This window comes from Mixophyes fleayi, chromosome 5 (genome assembly GCF_038048845.1).
Source record: "Mixophyes fleayi isolate aMixFle1 chromosome 5, aMixFle1.hap1, whole genome shotgun sequence".
NCBI lineage: Eukaryota > Metazoa > Chordata > Amphibia > Anura > Limnodynastidae > Mixophyes > Mixophyes fleayi.
The window spans coordinates 164,769,099-164,795,302 of NC_134406.1; the positions used below are offsets into that span (position 1 = coordinate 164,769,099).

The window sequence follows — 26,204 nt, forward strand, 5'->3', positions numbered from 1 at the left end:
TACCCTCCTCAAGAGCATCGTCTAGTAAGTCTTTTAGGGCTTGTTGGTATGTCACCGTAGGGTCACCTTTTAGTTTTACATAAAAGTTACGATCTTCCAATTGTCTCATGGCTTCCCTATGGTAATCTAGTCTATCCTGTATGACCAGCCCCCCCCCCTTCCCTTTGTCCGCTGGCTTGATAATAATCCCCTGATCAACAATAAGATCTTTGAGGGCTTGCCTCTCTAGTGGGGACAGATGGTCTCTTTTATATGCATAGGTAGATTTTTCGCAGAGTGTTCTAAAATCCTTCATAGTCTGTTTATAAAAACTCTCTATTAATGGTCCTTTAAATTGAAGGGGGTAGAAATTTGATTGTTTCTTGAATTTCTCCATCATAGATGAAGTATTAATATCATAGATGTTCACTGGTGACATAAGTTTTGTGGCACCATTCTCTTCTTCTAGTGATTCTAAACAGGAAAGAGCTAGTAGATCTTCTCTATCTAGTATAATTGGTACCGCACCATCGGCCATGTTCTTGGTTGTCTTACTTGCAAAGTAACGTTTCCTACTAAGTGATCGTACAAATCTATTAAGATCAAGAAAGAGATTAAACAGATTCGGTTTATTTGTGCGAATTTCAAACCTTTTTGAAGTAGTCTCAATTCGGATTGTGTTAGGACTTTGGAATATAGATTAAAAATTCCATTACCAGTTAATTTAGTCTTATATTTTTGGCCTGATTTGAGGGTCCCTCCCCTAGATCCTCTATTTCGCTTCCTCTTACTCTTTTGGAAAGGTTTTGTCCTCGACTTCCTCGATGGTGATAATTTGGGGAGGGGGCTCTTCCTAAAAAAAGAGACTTTGGATGTCTCTGATGGAGATGTTTTATTATAGGATCGTAAGTCCGGTTCTTCACATGAGTCTAATATCCTAAATCGAGAACCTCTAGAGTGGTAATCCCTTTTCTCAGACCCTCCTTGTGTGCAGTCCTTGAGGTTTTCATTTCTATTTGAATACGAGTAGTCAGTTTTCTTGGGACTCTCTCTTCCTCTATTGACCTCATAATCTCTAAATTTCCTATTTAATGATTGTTCTGGAGAAACTGGTGGTTTATATATTTTGTTCTTTGATACAAATCCCCGGGATCGATCCCTGCTAGAGATTGGAGATGGCCTATTTCTTCTAGGGGACAAAGACCTATCTAAATGTTTCGGGAACCACTTATTTTATTATTAATCCCCCCGTCTTTCTTCCTCCCAGTTGAAGAGTTTCTAGAATATCTATAATAGGTCCTTACTCTATCCCCATCATAGTCTTCCTTGTCCCGTTTTAATTTCGTATCTTTCCGTATTTTTAAGGAATTTTCAAAATCAATAATTCTTTTATTAATTTTGTTATCACTTTCTTGGTAACCTTCACAAGACTCAAATGCTTGAAGTGATTCTTGTATTTGTTCTATCTCTAATTGGGTAGATTCAACCTTAGTATTTCTATACTTAACCAGTAACTTTATGAGGTTGAAGGAGCAGTTGTCTAAAACACTGTTCCATTCTTCAATGAAACCGTTATCATCTTGAAATGAAGAGGATTTAAACACACGTAGTCCTCTGGGTAGGATACCACTTTCTATATATTTTTGTAAAGTGATTGAATCCCACCAATGTCTAGTTTCAGATAGGCAAAGTTGTTCTAATTTAAAAAATAAAAAATTAATTTCTTTACCTGATGTTGTTTCTTTCAATTTAGGATCCATTTGGAAGGGGAGATTACATTTCCTTTCCAATCTATCCATAATACACATCAAAGGTGCCCATGGTAAAGGAGAAAAATGGGTCGGCAAAATAAATAGAATCTCAAATGAACAACTCAATAGAAGATTACCTTTATTATTATCCAGTATTTATAAAAGCATGAACATTTTATGAAGTACTGCACAATTTGTAATTAGTAAGAGGCCCACAGCCATTGCATACAAGTATAAAATCAATACACAGAGTAAAGAAGGCCCCGTTCAAAAGAGCTTACAGCCTACAAGGGAAGAAGAGAGTCACAAAGTGTGGGTCATTTTGGAATTTTAGGTTTTGGGGTGGTAAAACACTCAGAGCTCTGTTTATGAAAGGACAAAGAACATTTATGAAAAGGGAATACTGGCAATAGGTATTGGGCAATCTTCACCGGTGGGCTTATGTATGGCGGAGCCTGGTTATCATAATGCTGCTGTGATTGTACCAATGTTATGTCTGGGCCAGTATCGCTGGGGTTGCTGAGCAATACTCAGCTTCCTTGGATATATTTTTTAATAAATGTGGGTGATTTATTAGGTTTCCTCCATGGATAAAGCCAATTCCACATATGAATTCTGTACAATATATACTGTAGTTATTTATTTCCTCTTACTGTATTTTGCCCTCACTTGCATTATTTTTTATTTACAATATTTAATAAAGTAATAAAACTAATTTTTCTAAGTGTTCACACATTTTTAAAATTGGAAAATAATTTCAATGTCATACTGCACATGCATGTTTATTTTGTCAACAAATTGGACCTTTTCAAAAACAAAAATTAACATTATATACACAAAAATACAAACTGTAAAATAATGATAAAAAAACATATACACAAAATCTGATATGCAATACTAAAAATGCTAGTAAATGCATATATTTTGATGCAAGGAGGTAAGAGGCCTTACTATACTATAATTTATTTATAGGACAACTTCTGAAGGTATAATAATTAATATTTTTAATAGTTGTGTTTAGTGATTTATTGCATTAGAAAAAAATGTTGTGCAAAATTAAAATGTAATCTTACCTTGCATATTAATATAAACAGTTTGATTATCTTGTTTTACCATGATATGGCACAACTTGGGAAGTACCATCTTATTCCCTGCAGATGTCACTGTGACTTTAGCAGTCAATGAGTTGGTTTAACCCATTGCAATGTATTACCAATAAGCAACATCATCCTAAATACAAGGTGCATTATGATAAACCAGCATGGTGGTTTATCATAATGATGCAAATCATGCATTGTTTTTAACGAAATTTCAAAGTTGCTTTAGTTGACGTTAGGCAACATATTTAAATATTATGTCTCAAAATGTGTCCCTGATGTTATTTTCTTATGATGAGGGATACTAAGTAGAAAAGCATGACCCAATATATTTACTAAGGAGGAACATCAAGATAAACTAATAACAGTATTCTTAATTAATTCAATATATTTCTAACAAGGCACATGCTTAATTTTACACATAATACCAGATACAATTTGATGAAAGTTCTCATTTAATTAATTATTACACTTTGAATGTATTTTAAAAAACCTTGAAGACTCATTTACTTCAATCGTGTTAAACTTCATAAAACTCTTAATGCAGATAGAGTTTCATTATTTACATTGTGTTACAGTATCTAGTTAAAGAATTATTGATAAGACAGGCTAAAACTGAGCACTGACTGACAATAAAAAGGTTAAGCAAATGAATAGGTTTGTACATTATGAGAGACACTTGGGAAAACAAACATTGAAATAATCTGCATTTCAACAACATAAATGATCATTTTAACTTGTACTGCACAATATGCTGTGGTAACAATAACAAATTAAGTTGCACGTACATAATATCTGTTTGACACAATGTAGAGTGGTTTTGTGCTGTGGATAAAATATGCACTAATGCATTACCAGTCATCAGAATATCATACTGTAAAATAGATTGAAAATAGAATGGTGTAGTGATTTTTTTTTTTAATTAATAGTTGGGTAGCAAGTGGAGAATCTTGAAGGTGTTACTGTATATGGAAGTAATGGGGTATATTTACTATTCGTCGGTTTCGTAGAACCACCGCTTCCCAGCGCTTTTAAGAAATTTTTTGAAAATGGCACTTTTATTAAAGACAAAGGCCAATTGTGTTTGAAGAAAATGACCTTAAAGTGCCGGGAATCGGCGTTTTTACAGAACCACCGCATAGTAAATGTTCTCCCATGTCTATTCACAATAGCTCTCGTTAATTTCTATACTAGTGTACTAGGATGAAAGAGAGTGTCTTCACAGTCCAACCCTTGGGATTTGTTCAATCTTCGTTGGTTATCATACGGCAGGTAGTTTTTCCTGAAGTCACGTACAGTTCTTATATAGAGAAAACACAATATGGCACTTGGTAAATAAACACATGCAGCAATGAGGCCAAATATAGCCACAGCAGCATCCCCTCCCTGTGTCTCACAGTTCATCCAAGTGTAGCCACGGCCTGCATACAGCCGCTGCCTAGTCTTGCAGATGTCCGTATCGTTTACCTGCTTGATAAAGTACAGGTACAGGCTAACTGCAACAAGGTAACCCACAGAAGCCACAGCATCAAATATCAGCTCTGCAAAGAGGACTCTGATTGATACTTTGTGTATGGATTTAGCCCCCAGTATCAGGAAGACAATTGTTAGGGCACACAACAGCACACTGACAGCTACTCCCCCATACACTCCTGGTGCTCTCAGTTGACTATACTGCATGTCCGCATCTCTCACTTGTTGCAGCTCGGTGCCTTCAAATGGACTGTAGGCTGAATTGATGCTGAACGAGCTAAAACCAGCAGCAGAAGTGTAGCCACTGACAACTGCATACGATGCAACAACGCAGATCAACACCAATATACTTGCTGCTATTTCCACAAACTTTAGGATTCCTTTTAATAGAAAAGACAGAAATAAGTTAGGTTTTTTTTAATAAGTGATAAACCTGATAAAAGCAACATTAATTATTTTGGGGCTGATGTGGAGTTGGACACAATTTACAAGAAATTTGCAAGAAAAAATATTGTGCTTACGCCCCACACACATTATAACATGCGACCACTATGCACCTGCAGCATATGCATTAGGTTTTCATCAGGCATACATACCTACATACGCATAAACAGACAGGTCATAAGCGCAAAAAAAACAAACAGACAAAAAAAATCACCTTTGCTATTAGGCTTTCTTTAAGTAAAAATAACACTCTATAATGCAGCAGATATAACTATATCACTTGTCGCGTACAAATGAAAATAACCAAAGGAAAAAAAATCTAAAAATATTTAAACTGTTTTGAGTTACAGGTGGGATCTGAGGGCTTGTGGGTGCAATTTGGGACAAGTAGAGGTCTGTATGGCATGTGGGGCTATTCTGGCGCAAGTGAGCGGTCTGTGGAGGCATTTTGGATTGAGTGATATGTACGCTCCAAGGTTTTTTTTCAGCCTTTTTATTTTTTTTTATTCTTGAGATTATGGGCAATGTTAAGTCTCTGTGTGGGTCTACATCTGTTTGCACACATGTTCTTATTGTACTCTGCCTACTTCCCTCCACCCATTCCACCTCTCAAGTCGCAAGTGTAGATGTGTGTAAGTCTGCAATTCTTTTGTGGGCATGTTCAGTTCAAATTTGTGGATTTTACACTACGCAAATGGGTATACGACCAACTCAGCATCAAGCCCTTTGTGTCTCAAGAATAGTGTGATGTTTTGCGAACATAGCAATAATGAAACAGATGAGGACTATCTATATTTATCCAAATATTACATAATTTGTGGATACATTACTCCACCGCATGTTATTTTAAGCAAACAAATGTCTTGCACTGTTTTTTTCATTTGCATATACAGAAATATCTTTTTATGTTGCAGAAAACTATGAAAGCACACATGCAAATTTTCTCCACGTCCAATGTTGTAACGTAACACTACCAACGTATCACCTGGCAGTAAATCAGCTATTAGTATTGTGTATAAATGTGTGTGTATAGAATTATCTACATACAATAATATATATATATTATATATTAGAAGCAGGAACGGGGATAGATAGAGAGCATGAAGGCATAAGGGATGAGCGAGAGAGGGAGGTAGATTACTCCCATTTTAAAAAAACTAAATTCTAACCCTAACTCTCTCGTAAATTACCGCCCCATCTCCCAGCTCCCATGCCCCTCCAAGCTTCTCGAGAGAATTGCTTACAATCGCCTCACACACCTTCTTATAGCAAACAACCTGTTGGATCCTCTTCAGTCAGGCTTTCGCTCTCAACACTCCACAGAGACTGCGCTAACCAAGGTTGTCAATGATTTGATCACAGCAAAAAATAATAACCATTACTCTCTTCTAATTCTCCTGGATCTCTCTGCTGCATTTGACACTGTTGACCACTCTCTCCTCATACAAACGCTACAATCCCTAGGTCTTGAAGGCACTGTCCTATCCTGTTTCTCATCCTACATATCTAATCGCTCTTTCAGTGTTAATTTCTCTGGATCCACCTCTGCTCCGCTTACTTTATCAGTTGGAGTACCACAAGGCTCAGTGCTAGGTCCTCTGCTGTTCTCTATCTACACCACTTCTCTTGGAAAACTAATAAGCTCCTTTGGATTTCAGTATCATCTCTACGCGGATGATACACAAATTTATCTATCCTCTCCTAATCTTTCACCATCTGTGTTGTCTCGCGTTACTGACTGTCTTTCTGCCATTTCATCTTGGATGTATTCTCGCCAACTCAAACTCAATCTTTCAAAAACTGAATTAATAATATTCCCACCCAAAAACAGAAGCTTATTGCCTGACATCAATTTCAATTTCTGTTGATAACATGATCATAAATCCCACCCCGCAAGCTCGTTGCCTAGGTGTAATCCTTGATTCACAACTGTCATTTATTCCCCACATCAACTCTATATATAAATCATGTTACATACACCTAAAGAACATTTCCAGAATACGCACATATCTGACACAAGACACTGCAAAAACATTAATTCATGCACTCATCATCTCCCGCATCGACTATTGCAATTCCCTCCTTACTGGTCTTCCCAAAGTCAGACTTGAACCCCTACAATCTATTCTGCATGCAGCAGCTAGATTGATTTTCCTTACTAACTGTTTTTCCTCTGCTGAGCCACTCTGTCAGTCTCTACATTGGCTGCCTGTATTTCAACGAATCCAATATAAAATTCTTCTACTAACATACAAGGCCATCAACAAAATTGCACCGACATACATTTCCTCACTGGTCTCGAAATATCTCCCCACTCGACACCTCCGTTCTGCACAAGATCTACATTTCTCCTCCAGTCTTATCCCATCCGCCCATTCTCGGTTACAGGATTTTTTCGGGGCTGCACCCACTTTGTGGAATTCCCTCCCATGCACAATAAGACTTTCCTCTAGACTGCAAACCTTCAAGCGTTCACTGGAAACCCACCTCTTCAGACAAGGTTATGATATTCCTCAACCACCATCTTAATTTCCCTAGATTATCCTATTACCATCCTCTACACAGCTAATACAAGACAACAACCCTGTGACCAAACATTGCAACACACACAGCCCACCGAATACGTTTACCTTTGCGTTCTAGCTGGTCCATTGTGCAATATGATGTAGCACATGCCCTTGTGTTTCTAACTCCCATTGTCCTATAGATTGAAAGCTTGCAAGCAGGGTTCTCTTACCTCTCTGTCTGTATGTATTACCCAGTATTGTTTTATCAATGTTTGTTCCCAATTGTAAAGCGCTACGGAATTTGCTGGCGCTATATAAATAAATGTTGATGATGATGATGATTATGATGATGATGATGTAGTAATGGAGATAGGGGCATACAGGAACAGAGAAGGGAAACAGATCAGGGAAAGATAAAGGGTAATATGGAAGATGTAAGAAAACTATTTTGTAAAGTTTTATTATAATATTATAGAGATATGTGGGAAAATGTAAGTCCTCCATCCACTCGCTTTCTCTGAGGAAATGAAGCGGCCTGTTTCAGGTAAGCCTGAACGCCTGCCTTGATCTACACTCTCCTCCATTTTCCTCTCTATGTTAGTTTTACCCTTTGTTTATGTCTGCAGCAGTCACCCCCTACCTCTGCCTCCCTTTGTGTGTGTGCCTCTGACCACCACCCCCACCTTGCCCCTGGACAAGAGGTGGTTGTCTACAATTTTGTATGTATACCAATGTCTCCCCATGCGATTCTCTGTCCACACCCTAAATTGTTTCTGTATCTGTCCCCATATTATGTGTGCTGCTCCCTTTCTTTCTTCCCCTTTGTTTGTATGTCTCCCAGTATCCACTAATCTTATCTGCCCCTTCAACCCACTGGCCTCATTACGCCTTTACTTCCTCCTCTTCCACTAGTCTATGTGGCGGGAAGAACCACTGCTGGTGGCTGTCGGTTAGAAGTGACGTGGACAAACAGAAGCACAACTATGTCCAACGCTATAATTGAACCTAAGGATGGCAGCTAAATGACCGATTCTGATTTTAATAATTTGTGCTAAGTGTCTGAAAAACTTTTGCTACATTATTGGTCTAATTCATCATGCTCAAAACCCCATTAGTGCACGTGCTAATGGGGGGCTATTTATTTAGAACAAAATGCCCTTTTATAAATCCATAGGGATTTCCTCACTTCAAAGGGTTCTCCATGCAAAGTAAATCTTTCCACTGGTAGCAAAATCGTTGGCGGTAACCCTGCCAGTGGAAAGCTTGCCTTTGCATGGGGAAGCATATTTAGAAAGTACTGTGATGGAACTTGTACCACTGCAATACCTGTTCTGTTATCACCATCGCAGTCATTGGCCTCGCTTATCATTGTTGTGTCTATGGGTGGTAGTCATTATACCGATGCTGATAATTCCGAAAATGCCGGCACTTGGAATTGTCATCACTTACAATGCAGAAAGTGACATTTCCGGCTTTAAAGCAGCAATGCCAGTAGCACAACGTCAATTCCAAATGCCGGCATTTGCTGCTCTCGGAATGTATAGGAGCCGTGGAGCAGGTGAGTCGCACATGTGGTCTGTCTTATTTATAGTAAGTCTGCATTACCTCTATATTGTGATTATTGGAATCAGCTTTATTTGGTCGCTATACCGATTGTCTGAATTATCAGTATTAATATAACGTTCCCCACAGTGTCTAGGGGCATGGCATGGTAAAGCTGCCTACTTTGTGTTGATCCCAGCTACAGTTTTGGCCCGGCTACATTAGGCCACTTTAAAAATAAATAAAATACAGGACCATTTTAAGTTTCCAATCCACCCCTGCACTGGGCCTCTGGGATTCTACCAGTTTGAAGAAGTGGGCTTGACCATAAAATAAATATTTTAGCTAGACTTCTTCATTAAAATAATCCCCATAATATCTGCAAATACAATAGTTACAATCTTTTCATATGTGTGACTGTCACAGCAACAGTTAACTTTTGCAGCAAACTGCATTAAAAAAAAAAAGGTACAGCATGAAATATAGGTTAAGAGTTGCTTAACAGGTTTGTTCAGGCTTTTCTTACTTTCAATTTCACACAGATGACATTTTGTTTTTGTTGTTTTTTTAAAGTATTTTGAAACACAAACATTTTCATAATTAAAGAATTCCTTGTTTAAACCATTAAAAAAACATCGGAGTCTATTTATTAAGATTGTCACCGTACAAAATGCATTGTTGCAATTCCTATCAATGGATAATGAAGCACCGCTGTAATGTACCATGTTGGGGCCGACCTGGGAGCCCCAGCGAAGTCCTCCCTCCTCCACGAACTCTTTTTACTATTTACCGGCAGTAAATAATTCTGGTGAATGGATGCAGTGCTATGCGCATAGCACTTCCACAGTTGAGAAATCTTTAAGAAGGTGTCTTTGGAACCTGTGAAGAGGGTGAAGAAAAGAATCACGGCTCACTGCCAGCCATTTGAATTTTTGAAGCTGCAGCGAACCAATCAGGGTTCATCCTGTGCTGCACAGAGGCAATTGGACGATGAGAGTTAAGGAGATAAGACCGACGAAAAGAAGCCTGCTGGTCAAGAAAAGATGACGTCAGAAGAATGTAGAAGGAAAGAGTGTTGAACAGGAGAAGAGTCTATGCCGGCTGTAGAATCTGAAAGAGACAGAGACCCCGGGAAGGAGGTCAGTTATGCTGCGAGCAGCAGGTAAATATGATTCCTGCTAGATAGGTCGGGCACAAGGCTTGTGGCAAAAAAGGGTCACTAGGCTCGGGCACCAGCAGTGGGCCTAAAGTCCTGGGCATTTAGGAGGTATTATCTTTTCCTTTTGGGTGTATTATTTAATTCAGACTTAGCATGTGGGGACAATTAAATTCATACTTTAAGCCTGTGTCGCATGTAAAGTCAAGCTTAGCCTGTGCTACTATTTGGTTCAGGTTTTAGGCCTGTGGGCATGAAATTAAGGCGCCAGGCCTGTAGAAGTTATATTGGCATTAGGCCTGTGGCACAAAGTTAATTCAGACTTTAGGCCTGTGACAACAGTTAGTTCGGGCTTTTGCCTATAGTTAGCCCTCAAGATCACTTAAGTACCTGGAGTGCAGGGAAGGGATTTTCCGGTAGCGTTGTCCTTTTCCCTACAACACCCGTTACAGATCCTGAGAACCCAGAGAGGCTTCAGCTGGATCCCACTGAAAATTACATCCCATTGCTGCGAAAAACTAAGCTTTACACAGCTTAATAAATTGGATAACTTTGCAGTTCCCATATTGATATATAGTGTCTGTGTTAAGCAAAGTTAAATGGGTTATGGCAGTAAAATCTATGATTTTTTTGTGTGTTGAACCCTTCATAAATTATGCAATGGTCATTTCACAGAGAAAACTGTTTTTAGGGCTGATCGCACCTTAGTAAATAGACCCCACAGATATGTCTGATGACTAAAGTATATATTTTTTATTAAGCAAGGGAATATTTGAAGTTTTAAATCATAATTCTACATCAAAATTATGAAAAGTCTTAGTAGTCTAAAATATGGAAGCACTACACGTCTCAGATACGTGGGTAAATTTGTAGCTAATCTTTCATGAGGAAGGGATGTGGGGAGTCTGAAATATCAAACTTTATCTTTATGGAATAAACCTTACAATTCTTCAAGAAGTACCGTAAGTGCCTTCCGATTGCAATTGTGTATTGTAGACTAAAACAACATTTATATGTACTGTACAATTTTGGGCTGTGTTTCACATTTATGTATCTGTGAATATTATGGGCCTCCTGTAAAATGCGTCCAAATCTACATTATAAAGGCAGATATAGAATGCACCAAAAAGATGCATTTGTGTGTGTGTGTGTGTGTGTGTGTGTGTGTGTGTGTGTGTGTGTGTGCAGAGCTGCACATAATGTACGTGTGAGTAATCATACTATGTTAAATGCATCTGCTGCAAGAAGATATGTTTAAAGCATCTCAAGCTGATGATGATGCCTGAAGTATTAATGTTGAAAAGTAAAATATATAAAATAATAATTAAAAATGAAAAAAAGTGTGCTCTCCCATACCCTAAAGTGCTACCAGCACAGTCGCTCATAGCCTAAGCTTGTAGCAGAAATTCAGGGAGATAAACAACATTGGCTGGTGACACGATAACAGGAACACCCGCAGCATGGAGTCCCACGGCCATAATGTCAACCAGCCGTAGCTTAGGCTGAATTGCCTAGTAACGTTGGGCCCACAAAATAAAGTGCTCCTCCGGAAGAACACAGTCCTAGGCCTCAAGGGTTTTTCCGGCACACTCATTGGGCAGTGTCTAAATAAAGTTTAAATTATGAAATCAAGCAGGCCCTAACATGTAATAATCTGTTTGGCTATGGTGGCGCACAGAGAAGTAAAGTGCTAGAATATCCATTGCTGTCACTGTAAAACAAAGTACTTTTAATAAAAAAATCTTCCCCACACCGTCCCATTCACCAATTTATTGCTCACTTAAAATCTGGAGTGGTTGTCCTCTTTTTTTTTTCTTCCAGCATGGCTATCCATTGGGAAAAAGTAAAAAACCCAATTGACAACACGTACTGCTCATGTCAATAACTAACCAGAGAGCCTTTGTTCTTATTGGTCAAAGTGCGAGAAAGCTGGACTGTTAGGAGTGGCTAAACCCCACTGTTACAATGTACTTCAATAAATGTATGAGTGACACAGAGCTCATAGGTTTTCACTTAAAAAGCAGTAATCATACTGCATCTAAGAAACGTCCTTAATACTATTCCCCTACAAAAACTAAATGGTGGTCCCAGAAGTAGTGTGCTTGTACAAGACAAGGTAAAGGACAAGAAGCCAGCTCACTGTAATAAAATGAACACATCCTAGAGTACCGTACAGCTTTTTTTTTTCTTCCAAAACAGTGGTCAGACTGAGCGGCCCTCCTGCCCCTGTTCCCGCCTCCCTACACTAGGGCCCTCAGCTTGCTAGATTTCCGCCTCTGTGCTCAAGGGTCGTTACAAGGACATTTACACACTAGTTAGAAAGGTACTAGTGATTCCAGAGGTATGGAATATCAGATGGTATATTACCAATAAAATAAAAAATACAGCTTAATATATTGTTTCTGACACACATGTTGGCAGTTGGTAAATCCGCCCATTTTCCTACCTGGCACCACCAAGTCTGAGATACTGCATTCAATGTTCTAGAATCAAGATGTATTATGTCCTTTAAACTTGGATGTTACGCAATTTAATCTAAACAAAATTCACATCAATCTGCGATTTCATAAATTGCTTGCAGTTACATTATTCAGATAGGTGTCCTATCTCTCCAAGACACAGGATGACAGGCTAAAGACCCCCTCCTGTGCATTCAGGCATGTTGGTCACTCACAGATAAAAAAGGCTTAATTGACATGTGATCTCCTACCTTCAGTGAGGTCACAGAGCAAATTTCCTCACTGCCAAATCAAAGCATTTCCAATACAAAAATCAGTATATTTGCAATAATATAGATCGGTGAACTACGGCATTAATTGAAATAAATGTATTCAATACGTTATTTATACGTGATCAAGCCACAATGCACTCAAAAAAATACCTAGCAAAAAGCCCTAGAAGTCAAAATGTATCTTTCACTCATTCTAGTTAAATACCTTATTGGACTTAATTATAGAGATGGAGTCATCTTGTAGCATTTCTATAATATTCTGGTACCTCCGCATGGAGTCAGGAAAATAGCCAAGTAGAAATTTCACTCGGAAAGCTAAATGTGCTCTATGATTTGTGGAACTTGTAACTTGTTCAATGCACCCACATGTGGCAGTGTTTTCTCCTATTTCCAGTATTGTGTGAGAAAAATAAAGCACTAAATTTAACCAATCAAAAAATGAAAAACTACTTGTTTTGCTAACTTAAGGTAAACTTCAGACAAATCCTACATATTCAGAATTTTCAAAATACCCATAATTAAATACCTTGTGGGCTTTAGTTTTACAAATTGAGTAATTTTTGAGTGTTCCTAATGCCCTGGCACTTTTCTATGGACACAGGAAATCAGTTCGGTAATTATTACCCTCTATAACCAATTATTTCTGAGCCTTGTCACATGTCCAGCAAGAGGGTAAAGCAAATACATGTGGTATACCTGTACATGAGAGAAGCAGCTGAATGTGTTCTGGGGCATCTGTCTCTTCTCATATATCATGATGAAAAATATGGAAAATACAGCAGCAGTGGAAAATATATATTTTAATATTTTTTATATGATCTTCCTATTGAATTGAGCAAATAAGCAGCAGTTCCAAATGTTAAAACTATTCATAGATTAAGAACAAGGGATGGAACCTATTTCAGGTGGAGGAATGTTAGGTGTATTTCTGGTGTTAACTGCGAGGTTCCTACATTGAGACATGTCATGATGTGAGAAAAATCATAGAGTTAAGAGCAAAGCAAAAAGTAGCAAAATTTGCACCTTAGCAAAACCATGTCACACTGCAAGAATAGTCAATGTAAAATAAGCAGACAAATTTAGATTGGGGAAGGTGGTGTGTCCTAGCTCAACTCTAAATTTCAGTGTATAAAACAAAGCCTTCCAATATTTGTGTGCTACATGCAAAAGCAGACAGTATTTTCCCTACAAGAAAAATAAAAAAAATGCATGCAACATTGTTTGTCCATGAGTAAATTTGCTCATTTTGTCTTTTCTCCTAAATGTTGTCATATCCTGAATAAAAGCATATTTGATTCATCAAAGAACGCAAAGTGAACCCAATTTGCATTTTTGTTTTAAATTGGACGGAAATTGCATGTTTCTAGTTAAATACGGGTCTAAGTACACTCTACCTATACTGCACATGCCAGACACAACACACGCACAATGCATATGTATATTTAAAGTCCCATCAGAACGCACAGTTAAAAAAAAATATTATTAAAAACATTAACACCTGTTAATAATATAATCATTAATAAAATTAAATGGAAAAAAATATATATTTTTGTCACGAGCCTTGGCGGTACTCACAGCCGCCACGGCTCGCTTCCTGTGCCCTCTAGCGTCCCGACCGTCACCTTGACGACCGGGACATTATTTCCGCCTAGGACCTGACCGTTGCCAAGGCAACGATCGAATGCTAGATCTCCCCGGCGCCGGGTCCTGGCAAGTTAGGGAAGCCAGGCGCGCAGCTCTCAGCCACCTGTGGGCTAATTTATTTATTCATTAGTGTAGTAGGCAGGGACTGTGTGTAATTTAGAGCTAGGCTCTGATTGGCTGACTGTAGTATTTAGGGCAGTGAGGTCTGAAGCCTCACTGCCGGTTATAGCTTTGCTGTCCAGTCTTGCTGACCTGCTGCTGCCTCTTTGTTCCTGTCCTGTGGATCTCCCGTGCATGACCTCTTGCTTGGATTTTAGACTTTGCCTGTTTTCTCGTGACCCTGACCCTTTTGGCCTGTACTTGGGACCCCGCAACTTTGCCCATGACCCCGTCCTCTGGCGTGTGACCCTTGACCTTGGCTATCGTTTTGATTTCCCGCTGCTTTCTACCAGTCTCCTGGCCTGCCGCTGTGGTCCTGCATTACCAACCCACACTACATCTGGAGCCAAGTCCTAGGGGCATCTGAGTACCGGTGAGGGCATCAAGCTCTAAGGGAAAGGCGGCTGCTAAAGGCGAAGATCTCCGTCACATTTTTTATTTTTTTTACATAAAGTACATATATCAGAATGTTATTAATGTCCCCTGTACATAAAATGCATTTTTACAATTAATTGCCAACACATGTTCTAGTTTCTAAATAAATTTCTCAGAAGTGGACTTGAAAAGGGCATTTTAACCAAAAAAAAGAACTCGATTTCCTCTATGTCAAAAATCTGGTGACTTTCTTTTTTTTTTTTCATTGCCTAAAATTCATAAACACATACAAAACCCATCAGGTCATCCGATTATCTCGGGCATTAACTCACTTACCTCCAACCTGTCACAATACATAGATTTTTTTTATTCAGAAACATGTAAAGAAACAGCCACCATACCTCCAAGACAGAACACATATATTACAGACCTTACAGAATGTCATCTGGAAAGATAAATACTGGCTAGTTACCAGCGATGTCACATTGCTATAGATGGTAATTGACCAGTCACAGGGACTAGCCAGTATTGAGTACCATCTCACAAGAGATAAAGACATCAACCCCGAACAAATCAAATTTATTTTAGATAGTATCAAATTCATATTGAAACACAACTATTTTTGTGTCAGGAACAATTCTTCTTGCAGCTTACAGGGACTGCCATGGGGGCTTTGAGTTATGCCAACCTCTTTATGAGTAGGTGGGAAGATGAAACCATCTGGTCTAACCACGGCATCGGAGCGAACCTGGCCCTATGGCAAAGATATATTGATGACATCTTCCTCATTTGGCAAGGGGATGAAACATTTCTCCCTAAATTCCTAACTCAATTAAACAACAATCCATACCACCTAAATTTTATTACAAAATACAGCAAAACAGAGATTGAGTTTCTGGACTTATCTATATACAGGACAACAAATTAGAAACCAAAACACACTATAAGCAGGTAGATGTCAATAGTTATATTATTGCCACAAGCAACTACTATCCCCAATGGCTTTCAAACATCCAATTGGCCAGTTCAAAAAGGTCTGAAGAAACTGTTCAGACATCAGCAACTATAGAACCACTTTACGAACAGGAAACAGGACTTCTCATCCTCCACAGACTTTTATCCTCATGTAGGAATACCGGCCAACTCATAAGAACCATCAATCTGCTCAAACCAATACATTTTGGTGGCATTTCGGACCACAAATATTTAAACTTTGAGGTTATTCTGTTTCACAAGTGTTTTGGACTCTAGTTTTGCCATGCCCATTCTCTGGTTTAACAATTGTTTGAAGTGGACTTTTTGTGTTTTAAGGTGCTTTTTAACCATTTTTTTCTATGCTCATGGTGTATGAATTCATCTAGTTTTAAATTATGGTTATGCAGTCCTATTTGTATAAACATTGATATACTATAGCATATGCAATCATAGTTCATATCATACTCCTATTCTTTCTCTTGTACCCACATATCTATACTTTACTCAGCCTCTTAAATGCATACTAGTACATTAAAAACACAGGCAATTCCATGTGTAGGTATACATGAATTTGACCACATACCTGCAGCTATAATTTCTATACATACTGAAAAGGTGTGTGTGTGAATTATCAGACTAGCTGGAGCATTAGACATCTGAAACTCTATACCATTTACTTAAATTTATGATAGTGCTGGATCTATTGTATATAAAATAGTTTAAACTACAATAGGTCTGGACTACCTGTAGATCTTTTGAAGCTTTTTAGACATTCGGTATGTATTATCTGTGCGCATAAAACATACTATGTGAATTGTTACATGTTCTAGTAAGCATATGAGACCGTCATCACCATCACTTGGCTCTTTCATCTGCCCTGTAGCTGGTGCAAGTGATATGGCTAAAAATCTCTCATACCCCAGTGCTGGAATCTGATAGATGTGCGTGTGCTCGACTTTGGCACGCCCTTACTGTACATTGACTAAATGTCCCTCCCCCATTCCGTCTTTGAAATTGTAGGCTGTCGGAAGTGTCCTTTGCATTGAAGTTAAATTGCATGCACTCACATTCACTAGTGTATACTCTGTTTCTGAGCATGCGCAAAAACAATTTTACGCAAACTAGGGCATGTACCCGCATTTACATTTCTTAATGAATCAGTCCCTTGGTTTCCCTGTACTCACGATAAATAGAAAAGTACATATTGGAGTTAAGTTAAACAATAGCAATACTTATTTTAAGATTGTTATGTGGAAAATAAAGAAAAATGTTCTCATATTTTTGCAATGTTTTCTTTTTGATAGTAACAAAATACATAACACCATACTACGAATATATGGAACCAAACTTAAGTTTTTTATATCCTATAAATTATATTCAATATACTATGACTGTTCTGACAAAAACACTAGAATAGTATTTTTGGATAGGTATATTTGTCCCAGGTTTCTGACATACTTGTTTTAAAAAACCCCAGGGAGATTCCCAAAATAGAGTGTTTACAGCTTTAGGAAAGAGCTTGTAAGGGTCCCTGGGGTATAAATGGAGAGAGATAGATGGGCTCCATTTATAAGGCCCAGACCGGGTCTTCTGATTTTCCAGTCTGACAGCAGACTGAATAATGGTTGCACCTGTAGGATGTTTTAAAAGGATGTCAGATTGGTCTCAGTCTCTGCTCTGCCTGGGGAAAGGGACTGTAGGGTCTCTATAGAAGCCGGATATCTGTTGTGAGTAAACTATTTGTGCTGGAACTTCTTACGTTTTTGTTTAGTTTAATAGCCAGGAATGCTCAGCGTTTAGTTAGTGCCGGACAGGCACAATGTTTTTAAAGTTTTCTTTATTATTTTTCTGCTTAATAAAACTGGCTGAGTCCAGTTGTACCAAAACCTATGACTTGTGTAACTTCTTTGCGTCGGTACACTACCATCTACACCAGGAGTTACAGGTACATTTGAAATAACTGTTTTATTTATTAGTCTACCAAATTGTAACATTGTAAAAAGTGCCCTGGTCATGAGGTATGTGGCTGGTGTCATGCAATAATAGGGCCTGATACTGAGTTAGGAGCAAGCAAAAAAAGGAGCAAATTTGCACCTTGGCAAAAACATGTTGCATTGGAGGGGGAGGTAAATTTAAAATGTGGAGACAGATTTATAGTTGGGTTAGGGCATGTCCTAGATCAACTAAATTTCAGTAAAAATAAAACTATCAAATATGTGTGTGCTACATGAAAAAAAAACAGGAAATATTTTCATTGTGTGCAAAAAAAATAAATTGATTTGCATTGCAATATGGATTTTCCAGGAGCAAATTTGCTTTGCTCCTAACTCAGGATCAGGCCATCTGTGGGTAAAGTACGGATACAAAAGACTGTGACCACTTGAGTACAAAGTTAGCTTACAAGATATAATGAGTAATATCACCCGGCAACATTGATCCTTTAGACTTATGTAGATAGTGCTGAAATAACTTTTTGTTTAACCTATAACAACATTTTGCGGATTCTGATTTAACATATAAGGACGACATCCTTGACATTGGTGCTTTTATAAGATATGTTTTAATTAGATTTTTTAGTAATGTATTTTTTATTTGCATTGTGTAATTCAATTTATTGAGCATTAAATAATGCACAAATAATCATTACATGCAATGTTTATGATTTACAGAATGGTTTTGAAATAATGGGAGATGGTGCAGAATTTGATGAAAATTCAAAAGTTGATTAAAAATGTAAGCATCTTTAGATGTAATATTGATGGGGAGAAAAAAAAAAAAAAGATATGGTGTACTTGGGGCTGTGGAAGTGGCTTATTTGCATTGCTGTCCCTAGGAGGGGACTTAAATCTACTTTTATCAACACTTGCATATGACTTTGAAACAAATATATTACTCGGACTATATAAATGTCAAAATTGAATTAGAGAATAGCAATGACTTTAAATCTAGTTTCATTGTTTTTAAAAAGTGGCTAATAACTAGAAAAATGTGTGGTCCCAGAATTAATTAATAAACTTAATGTGTTTTCAATTGTTTGCACAATGGTTTGGATTCAGTCTGTTAGAGTGGATTTTCCGTGGTATGTCTACAACACCAATACAAATCTAAATTGTCATTTTCTGTGCTTTTGTTTTTCATTTCGAGGAAACAAAAATAGAAGGATTTATACATTTGTAATGTATTGGGGTTACCACATGTTTTTCAAGCGTACTACCCTGGAGCCTCAAGCTATGACTGAACAGTCTGAGTAGCATAGAACAATGGTTCTCTACTGAGCAAACAATATTTGTTTTCAATCAATTTTAAGAAACAGCACAGACCAATAAGAAGCTTTTAGCTCACAATAAGGGTTAAATACCGTCTAGGCCATTTACAACAGAGTGAGGGAAAGGCACAATTTTTTAGCCAATGATCATATATATATATATATATATATATATATATATATATATATATATATATATATATATATATTATATATATATAAACTGTATGCGTGCCAAAGTCCACCTTCTATATAAAAGCTAAACATTTCAGATTATTATTGACTGACCTGTTAGGTGACTTTTGAAATCTTCATGTATGGACAGGGACATTTATTTTTAGTATAATCTATTATTTAGTGCCGCCATATTATGCAAAGTTTTACAGAGGTTATGTAATCATTCACTTGGAGCTTAATCTGAATTCTCTACCAGAGAGACAGACAGACAGACAGAGACACACACACACACACAAACACACAATAGAGGGTAAATGTATCAAGCTGCAAGTTTCTGGTGGGTTTAAAATGTGTATAACAATATATAAATTAAACTAAATAAATGATAACTAGAATCTAATTGGTTGCTATAGGCAACATTTCCACTTTTCAAACCCACCGGAAACTCGCAGCTTCATAAATTTACCACTAGGGCTCATTTTCTCAGCAGCCTATGAACCTACCAGCATGTTTTTGACTGTATGAGTGAACTGGAGCACCCAGAAAAAAACATTGGCACTCAATGGACAAAATTCCCAACAGATAAACACTCTGGTTAGAATCAAGCCTATACCCACTGTGTCACTCACCATGAGCACTAAAGTTTGTATCCAGCATATTACTCAATTTTGAGTTGTTTAAAAAGTAATAAAATATATGAAGCCTAATACATTGATTCTTTCTAATAATTATGTAAGTACAAAAAAATACCTCTTATTGAACATAGATTGGAACACTTTTCTGAGAAGGTCCGTTTCTCCAGGTAAGGGTTAAATTTGGGAGGATGATGGTGTGATATAGATGCTTTACTGTGTCTTGACTGACGACCTGAAGCAATGGTGGGAGGTCGGGAATACTGACCCCGCACTGATTCTTGTGAAGACAACCTGCAGGGCAGAAACATCATGAAATGTGTAGTACAGGTATAAATGGTTATCAGTACCTCAGTGGAGAAAGGCAGAGATATACAGCCCGATTCATCTTCGGACGTGTGGCCCCTTTTTGTGCCGTATCATGCGTGCAAGTGCTCTGCACAGGCTCAAAAATGGACTTTATGCCAGTGAACGCAATTGCATCTGTTTCATGCCCAAAATGCACGTGACACTTCTGACAACTTCGAAGGCAGAACGGGATGGGAAGGGGCTGATGCATGTATGTAATGTATAGCAAGGACGTGCAGAGGTCGTGTGCACGCACATTCGTCCAATTCAAGCTCTGGGCATCTTTTAGGCATGTGCCTTTCGGCCGTATCACTTGCACCAGCTACAGGGCAGGCGTAAGTGCCGACTGATAATGATGGCTGCTCGGATGCATGCCAGAACAGGTCTTTCCAAGTAAGAGAAACTATAAAAATGCCTTTTATGTACAGTACACATTAAGAACATCCTGATTTATGCATTTCATGGAACAAAACAATTTTTTTAACATAGATTTTTATTAATGATTATAGTATAAATTATTGTAAATTATTGTTATAATGCGGCAAGTAACATAAACCCAGATTCAAATGGGAACGTTTCTTGAGATCCACTTGTATTTGAATACGGGCGTATGTGCGTGCAAGTTACGCCCGTTTTTGTAGATTCTTCTACTTTTTAACGCCAGTTGTATTCACATTGTGTTCGAAGATGAATCAGGCCCATGATGTATTATTATGGTTCTACAAATAGTAGAATGCAAAGCACATCTTGTTTGATCAATCAGATTAATGAATCTGCTTGTTACTTTCCCTGATTTAATATTGAATCGGATTGATACTGCATTGTCTATAATGTAGTATATGAATCATAATATATACAGCATGGTGAAATGTTCATCCAGCTCATATCTGAATATTCCTTTTATTAAGCTTTAAATTAATTTCTAGCTTTTATAACATTGCTTGCTATATTCTCATGCCCTTGATTGGTTTTCCCTCCTTATATAAAGTCATCTAACATTATTTACTTATTTATTTAATTGTAGCAACTGTTGAGATAAATACATGTATTTTATTTTAGGATTGCAGGCATGTCTCATTTCACCAAAATTTACCAGCACCAGGTAACCTCTTATATAGCCTGCATGCTTACTTCCTAAAATACACTTGGCTCTATTCATTAAGACAGTGGTTTAATTAAATTGTTCTCAGACCTTACTAACAGTGCATGTTTTGGTTGATTTCAGGAAACACATTATATAATCACTAGCACTTCCAGTACTCCTGAGAGGAAAGCCACAAAATATGAAAAATAACCTGTTGGCTAAGCCTGAGGTAAAGGTTTGAGGGTATTTGCTCTAGCCATCATTATTCAGTGACATTTGTTAATACAAAGACAATATCACAAATTTGGTGACATTGCTTGGCACAGGGGCGCCCTAATTATAGTTTATTCCGATTAATCTCCTGAACATGTATTTTTATATATTTTTTTTATACATACATATTACATACTCTGAGCAACATCAGTATAGACTTCATGGACAAAATACCTGTCATGTGACCTTTTATCTCTCCGTTCTCTGTCAGGTTGGCAGCCATCTTGAACTCCGTTTGATGGCTCATTGTAGCTGGGCCGTTCTCTTCGTTTTTCATTGTATGATCTCTGAGAAGTTGAGATCCTGTCATTGATCACACTCCGATGAGAACGTGGCATTGCGCTTCATGGGAACACCGGAGGATCGCAGAAACAGCAGTCACAATTCTTTCGGTGCTGAGTTGAGAATGACATGTCTCATGAGATACGTCTGCAGCCCAACAGTAATTATCAAAAATAGGATATATTAATACCGTATGTATGGAGACAATTCACATCATGTGGTTCTTGTAACACTTATTTGTTTTCACTATTCCTTCAACTTAGTTACAGTTAAATAAACAGAGTAAACATAACATTTAATGGCATACACATTCCTGTGTTACACAATATTTTTTCTTATAGTTTGCTCAGTTTTGTAGTTCAGACCATGACACTGATTGCGCAAAAAATGTGGTGTTCCTAATAGTTACAAAAGTCATTTGTAAAATATAGACTAATAATTGCTGGAAGGAGCAAGCTAACTTAATACTGAATATTAATGATATAAAAAGCCGTGTTTTAGCAAGTTAATTGACCTTTACCTCAATAACATAAAATATTACCTGAAAGATATGAAAAGGAAAGGATTGTCTGTTAAATCTAGAGGATTCACCAGACAAATTAAAAATCCCCTCCATCCCAACATATTACAATAAATACCCCATTCTGGAAATGATGAATATTATTTGTTATTTATTTATACTTATCAGGCAGGCAATGTCAGCACTAATAGAGCAGTGTACAACCATTGCATATTACTCAGCTGCCAGCATGGAAATTAATTATGAGTTAGCTGACCCTCCAGCCCATGCAGCTCTATGGCCTTTGTAAAACATCTCATAGTACATTGTAGTTAGTTATTACAATTATGCACTGTGCAATGAAATATAGCACACTACAGAGTCTATGGGTATATTTACTAAACGGCGGGTTTGAAAAAGTGAAGATGTTGCCTATAGCAACCAGATTCTAGTTATTTATTTAGTACATTCTACAAAATGCCAGGTAGAATCTGGTTGGTTGCTATAGGCAACATTTCCACTTTTTCACACCTGCCGTTTAGTAAATATACCTCTTAGAGTTACTGTGGAACTAGAAACCAGTTATTTTCATGCAAACACTCAACCCCTGCTTTGGGGTTGAGTGGTGTACGACACACTACACAATCAGCACTGGAATTTTGGGTAAGTGCAAACAAAGGAAATACAAAGTATTTGCATTATGTGGAGAGATAATCCCATAGATTGTAAACTTGTGAGCAGGGCCCTCTTACCTCTCTGTATGTATGTATTACCCAGTATTGTTTTATTACTGTTTGTTCCAATCGTAAAGCACTACGGAATCTGCTGGCGCTATATAAATAAATGTTGATGATATAAGCCCATTTAACCAAATCTGTTAAACATATGGATACTGTTTCCTTGCTGAAAATGATCTGTATATGGCTGCTTAAGAGAGCAAATCTCTATGTTGCATCACCTTGAGTCTGTCTATGAGTGAGGTACAGTGTTAAGATCTCTTAGATAACAGAAATGTCCTCCTAAGTTTGATACACACACACACACACACACACACCCCAGCATAACCAGTCATGGAGCAAAATCGAAACGCTATTCTTTATCCAGTAACAGAACAGCAGTGGCCGATGACTGTGATCTGTGCCGTTCAGGAGATAGTCCTGCCCCTGATGTGTTTAGGTCATCTAATTCCTCTGCCAGCAATGGTAACAACATTTAGCGCCTTGTCATATGTCAAGAGAACTTGGTGAATGTTCTTGACACATTATAAACTTTAATGTGTCAGAAGCACTGAATTTTAAATTTACAAAGTCATTGAAGGTAGGAGAATTAACTGTTAGAGAGGAACTGAGGGTGCAAAGGATTATGGTTTCCCATACTGCAGAGATCTCAGGCAAAAGACCCCTTCCTATGGTTCTAAACCTTAGGGCACGGTGGCACATGACAAAAAGTAATTGAGTGGAAATTATTTATAAAATGATAATAACAACAATAACAACAACAACAACATCTCTTAAGCACAAGTCTGAAATGTCAGCATAGATGAAATAATACACCATCCTTTCACAGCTGATAAAGACCTATTAAAATTACTTTTGTATAGCAGAAAAAAGGAAGAAGCACCGCACACATGGAAGAAGTAAATAACCTGATTTTAGGGGTGTTTTAAGTAGGAGGGCTTGGCCATTACTATCAGGGGCGGACCCAGACATTTGCCCTACCTGGGGCGATTTTAGGGGGGGCGATTTAGGCCCCGCCCCCTTTCTGTGTTCTAAGGCTGCCGGCAGCTGTACAGTATGTGCAGGTCCGTTCAGCAGTGAAAGTGTACTGTCCTGCTGCTCTGATTGTGTTTAAAACACAATCAGAGCAGCCGGGCAGCATACTGTCACTGCTGAACGGACCTGCACAGTGTGCAGCTGTCGGCAGCAAGCCCCCTGGATCCGCCACTGATTACTACTCTACAAAAAGACTTTCATTCTGCACCAGCTCAGAGCTACTAATCTTTGGTTCTCATCCTGTAGTTTTAATGGTACCTATTTTGCACCATGTTTGGTGGAGAAGCACATTTTCAGGAACACCTCCAATAATGCAATAAAAAGCATCAGATAGGTGTTTAATAGAACCTCCAATTAGGCTGAACTGAGCAGTATTTTAGGTGGACTATCCTTTTTATTTATGGAATAGGTAAGGTACTAGAGTGGTAGAGGTTAGACTTATGTGATGTTTACACTTTGTACAGATATTTTTTCACATCTCGGAACACCTAGGCGTACCATGAGAGCAGAGGTTAGGCGTGTTCTGGAAAGACCATTAACATGTTATCAAGGTGTTTTGCGGTGTGCATCCAGTGGTATTGGTAAATTATCTCCAAAGACAGCAAATTACCTACTACTAATGTCTATGACACTTTTAAAATAAGTGGTTCATATAAAATCAGTATAACTTATATATTTATCAAAAAAAAAACCTTGCAGTAAAAATAATTCTAACATTTCCCATTACCAAACAAGCTATGATTGTTTTGCATTTACAACGTTAATCTTTGTGACTCCCGACTCTAACATTGAGTCTGCTTCATAGGCAGCACCTGGAATTTGCATGAATACATTTTATTAACAGTGAACAGTGAGTGCAAATTCAGTATTCAGAGAATGCACATTTTATTGGGTCTAACAGAGCTGTTAATATCATAGATGTAAAGTTTTATAATGAGGAAATGCCAGTTGTGTATGGAAATTGAAATTGACCCACCTCCTGAAATATACACTAACAAATTTGGCCAGGGCTAATTTGGATTATCTCTATGTATAAATAATCCATGTATTTCTTTCACATAACCCTCTTTGTAGACTACAGCCAAAACTTGAAAATTCTGTGTTCAAATCAAGTATTAAGTATATGAATCTCTTCACGGATTGTAAATACAAATAGTATGAAGCTGAACCTTTCAATTGAAAGTAACAAGTTTGTTTTCCCTTTAAAACATGTTTACTTGCATTTTAATTACTTTAGCCATATCCAGGAGCAACAAAAGAAAAACAAACAGTCACAGGTTAATGAGCCAATTTTTTTACAAGGGTAAATCTTATCATGTGTTCCCTTTTTTTTCTGCAATTTCTTTAGCTTTTCTTAAAAACAAACAAAACCTCATGCCTACTTGGCTAAACAACAACCAAGTAAAATGTGTGTGGACACAGCCTTAATATGCCAATTATCGCTACATTCAGTCATCTTAACTAGAATATAAAAGTATAAAATATTTATTTAATAAGATATGCATTACAACAAACACTTCTTATTGATAGTAACAATGTATTTTATAAATATATAGCCGGTAAAAAAACTATTTATATTTACAGTGTATCTGAAATGCATGCAACAAAAACAGTCAAATACCAGAAATGCTATCAATTTACAGTCAGTATAACCCTGAAAGCTGCAGTAGGTGTATGTTTTGAAAGTTTTTCTGGTGCTATATTCTAACAGTGCAATATAGTAGAAAAATCAATAGTTGGAAGTGAAACAATCTCACGTCTTGCCCGTTTGTAAGCGTCAGATTAGGCAATGATTAAGTTAAAAAGTAGATGTTTAGTCTAATAATATGCACTGACAAGTGGTTAACTATTTCTCATAGACTTTTACAAAGCTGATGCGAAATGTAATTCCATTTCATAGCTTACCTTAATGAGTATAGGGTCCTGTCCAGGCCACGAATGAAATGTGTGATTATCAGCTTGGTGTCTATGAAAACACAAGGAGAAGGAGTTTCAGGCAAACAGGTGTGACTGGTCTGGTAAGTGCAGCTAAGGTGGAG

The 26,204-nt window shown here is 37.6% G+C and overlaps 1 protein-coding gene across 2 annotated transcripts; it reads right to left on the bottom strand.

The window, feature by feature from the left end:
- Window positions 1-1,852: 1,852 nt before the first annotated feature.
- Window positions 1,853-26,204, bottom strand: LOC142158725 (MARVEL domain-containing protein 3-like). Of its 2 annotated transcripts, none has more exons than XM_075212960.1 (4): window positions 26,071-26,204; window positions 21,787-22,007; window positions 20,026-20,201; window positions 1,853-4,680 (listed from the first exon to the last, which is right to left on the bottom strand). In XM_075212960.1, the coding sequence occupies exons 2-4, from the start codon at window positions 21,948-21,950 to the stop codon at window positions 4,013-4,015; spliced, it is 1,008 nt and encodes a 335-aa protein (XP_075069061.1). In that variant the 5' UTR covers window positions 21,951-22,007; window positions 26,071-26,204; the 3' UTR covers window positions 1,853-4,012. The 2 variants fall into 2 exon arrangements, with proteins under 2 accessions (XP_075069061.1, XP_075069060.1); XM_075212959.1 differs by having other exon boundaries at window positions 21,787-22,041.

Coding starts and splice junctions, on each gene's coding strand:
- LOC142158725 (XM_075212960.1), bottom strand. CDS start 21,950: ATGCCACGTTCTCATCGGAGTGTGATCAATGACAGGATCTCAACTTCT. Junction 20,202..21,786: donor GATAAAAGGTCACATGACAG/GTATTTTGTCCA, acceptor TCTGCCCTGCAG/GTTGTCTTCACAAGAATCAG. Junction 4,681..20,025: donor CAATCTATGTTCAATAAGAG/GTATTTTTTTGT, acceptor TTCTATTAAAAG/GAATCCTAAAGTTTGTGGAA.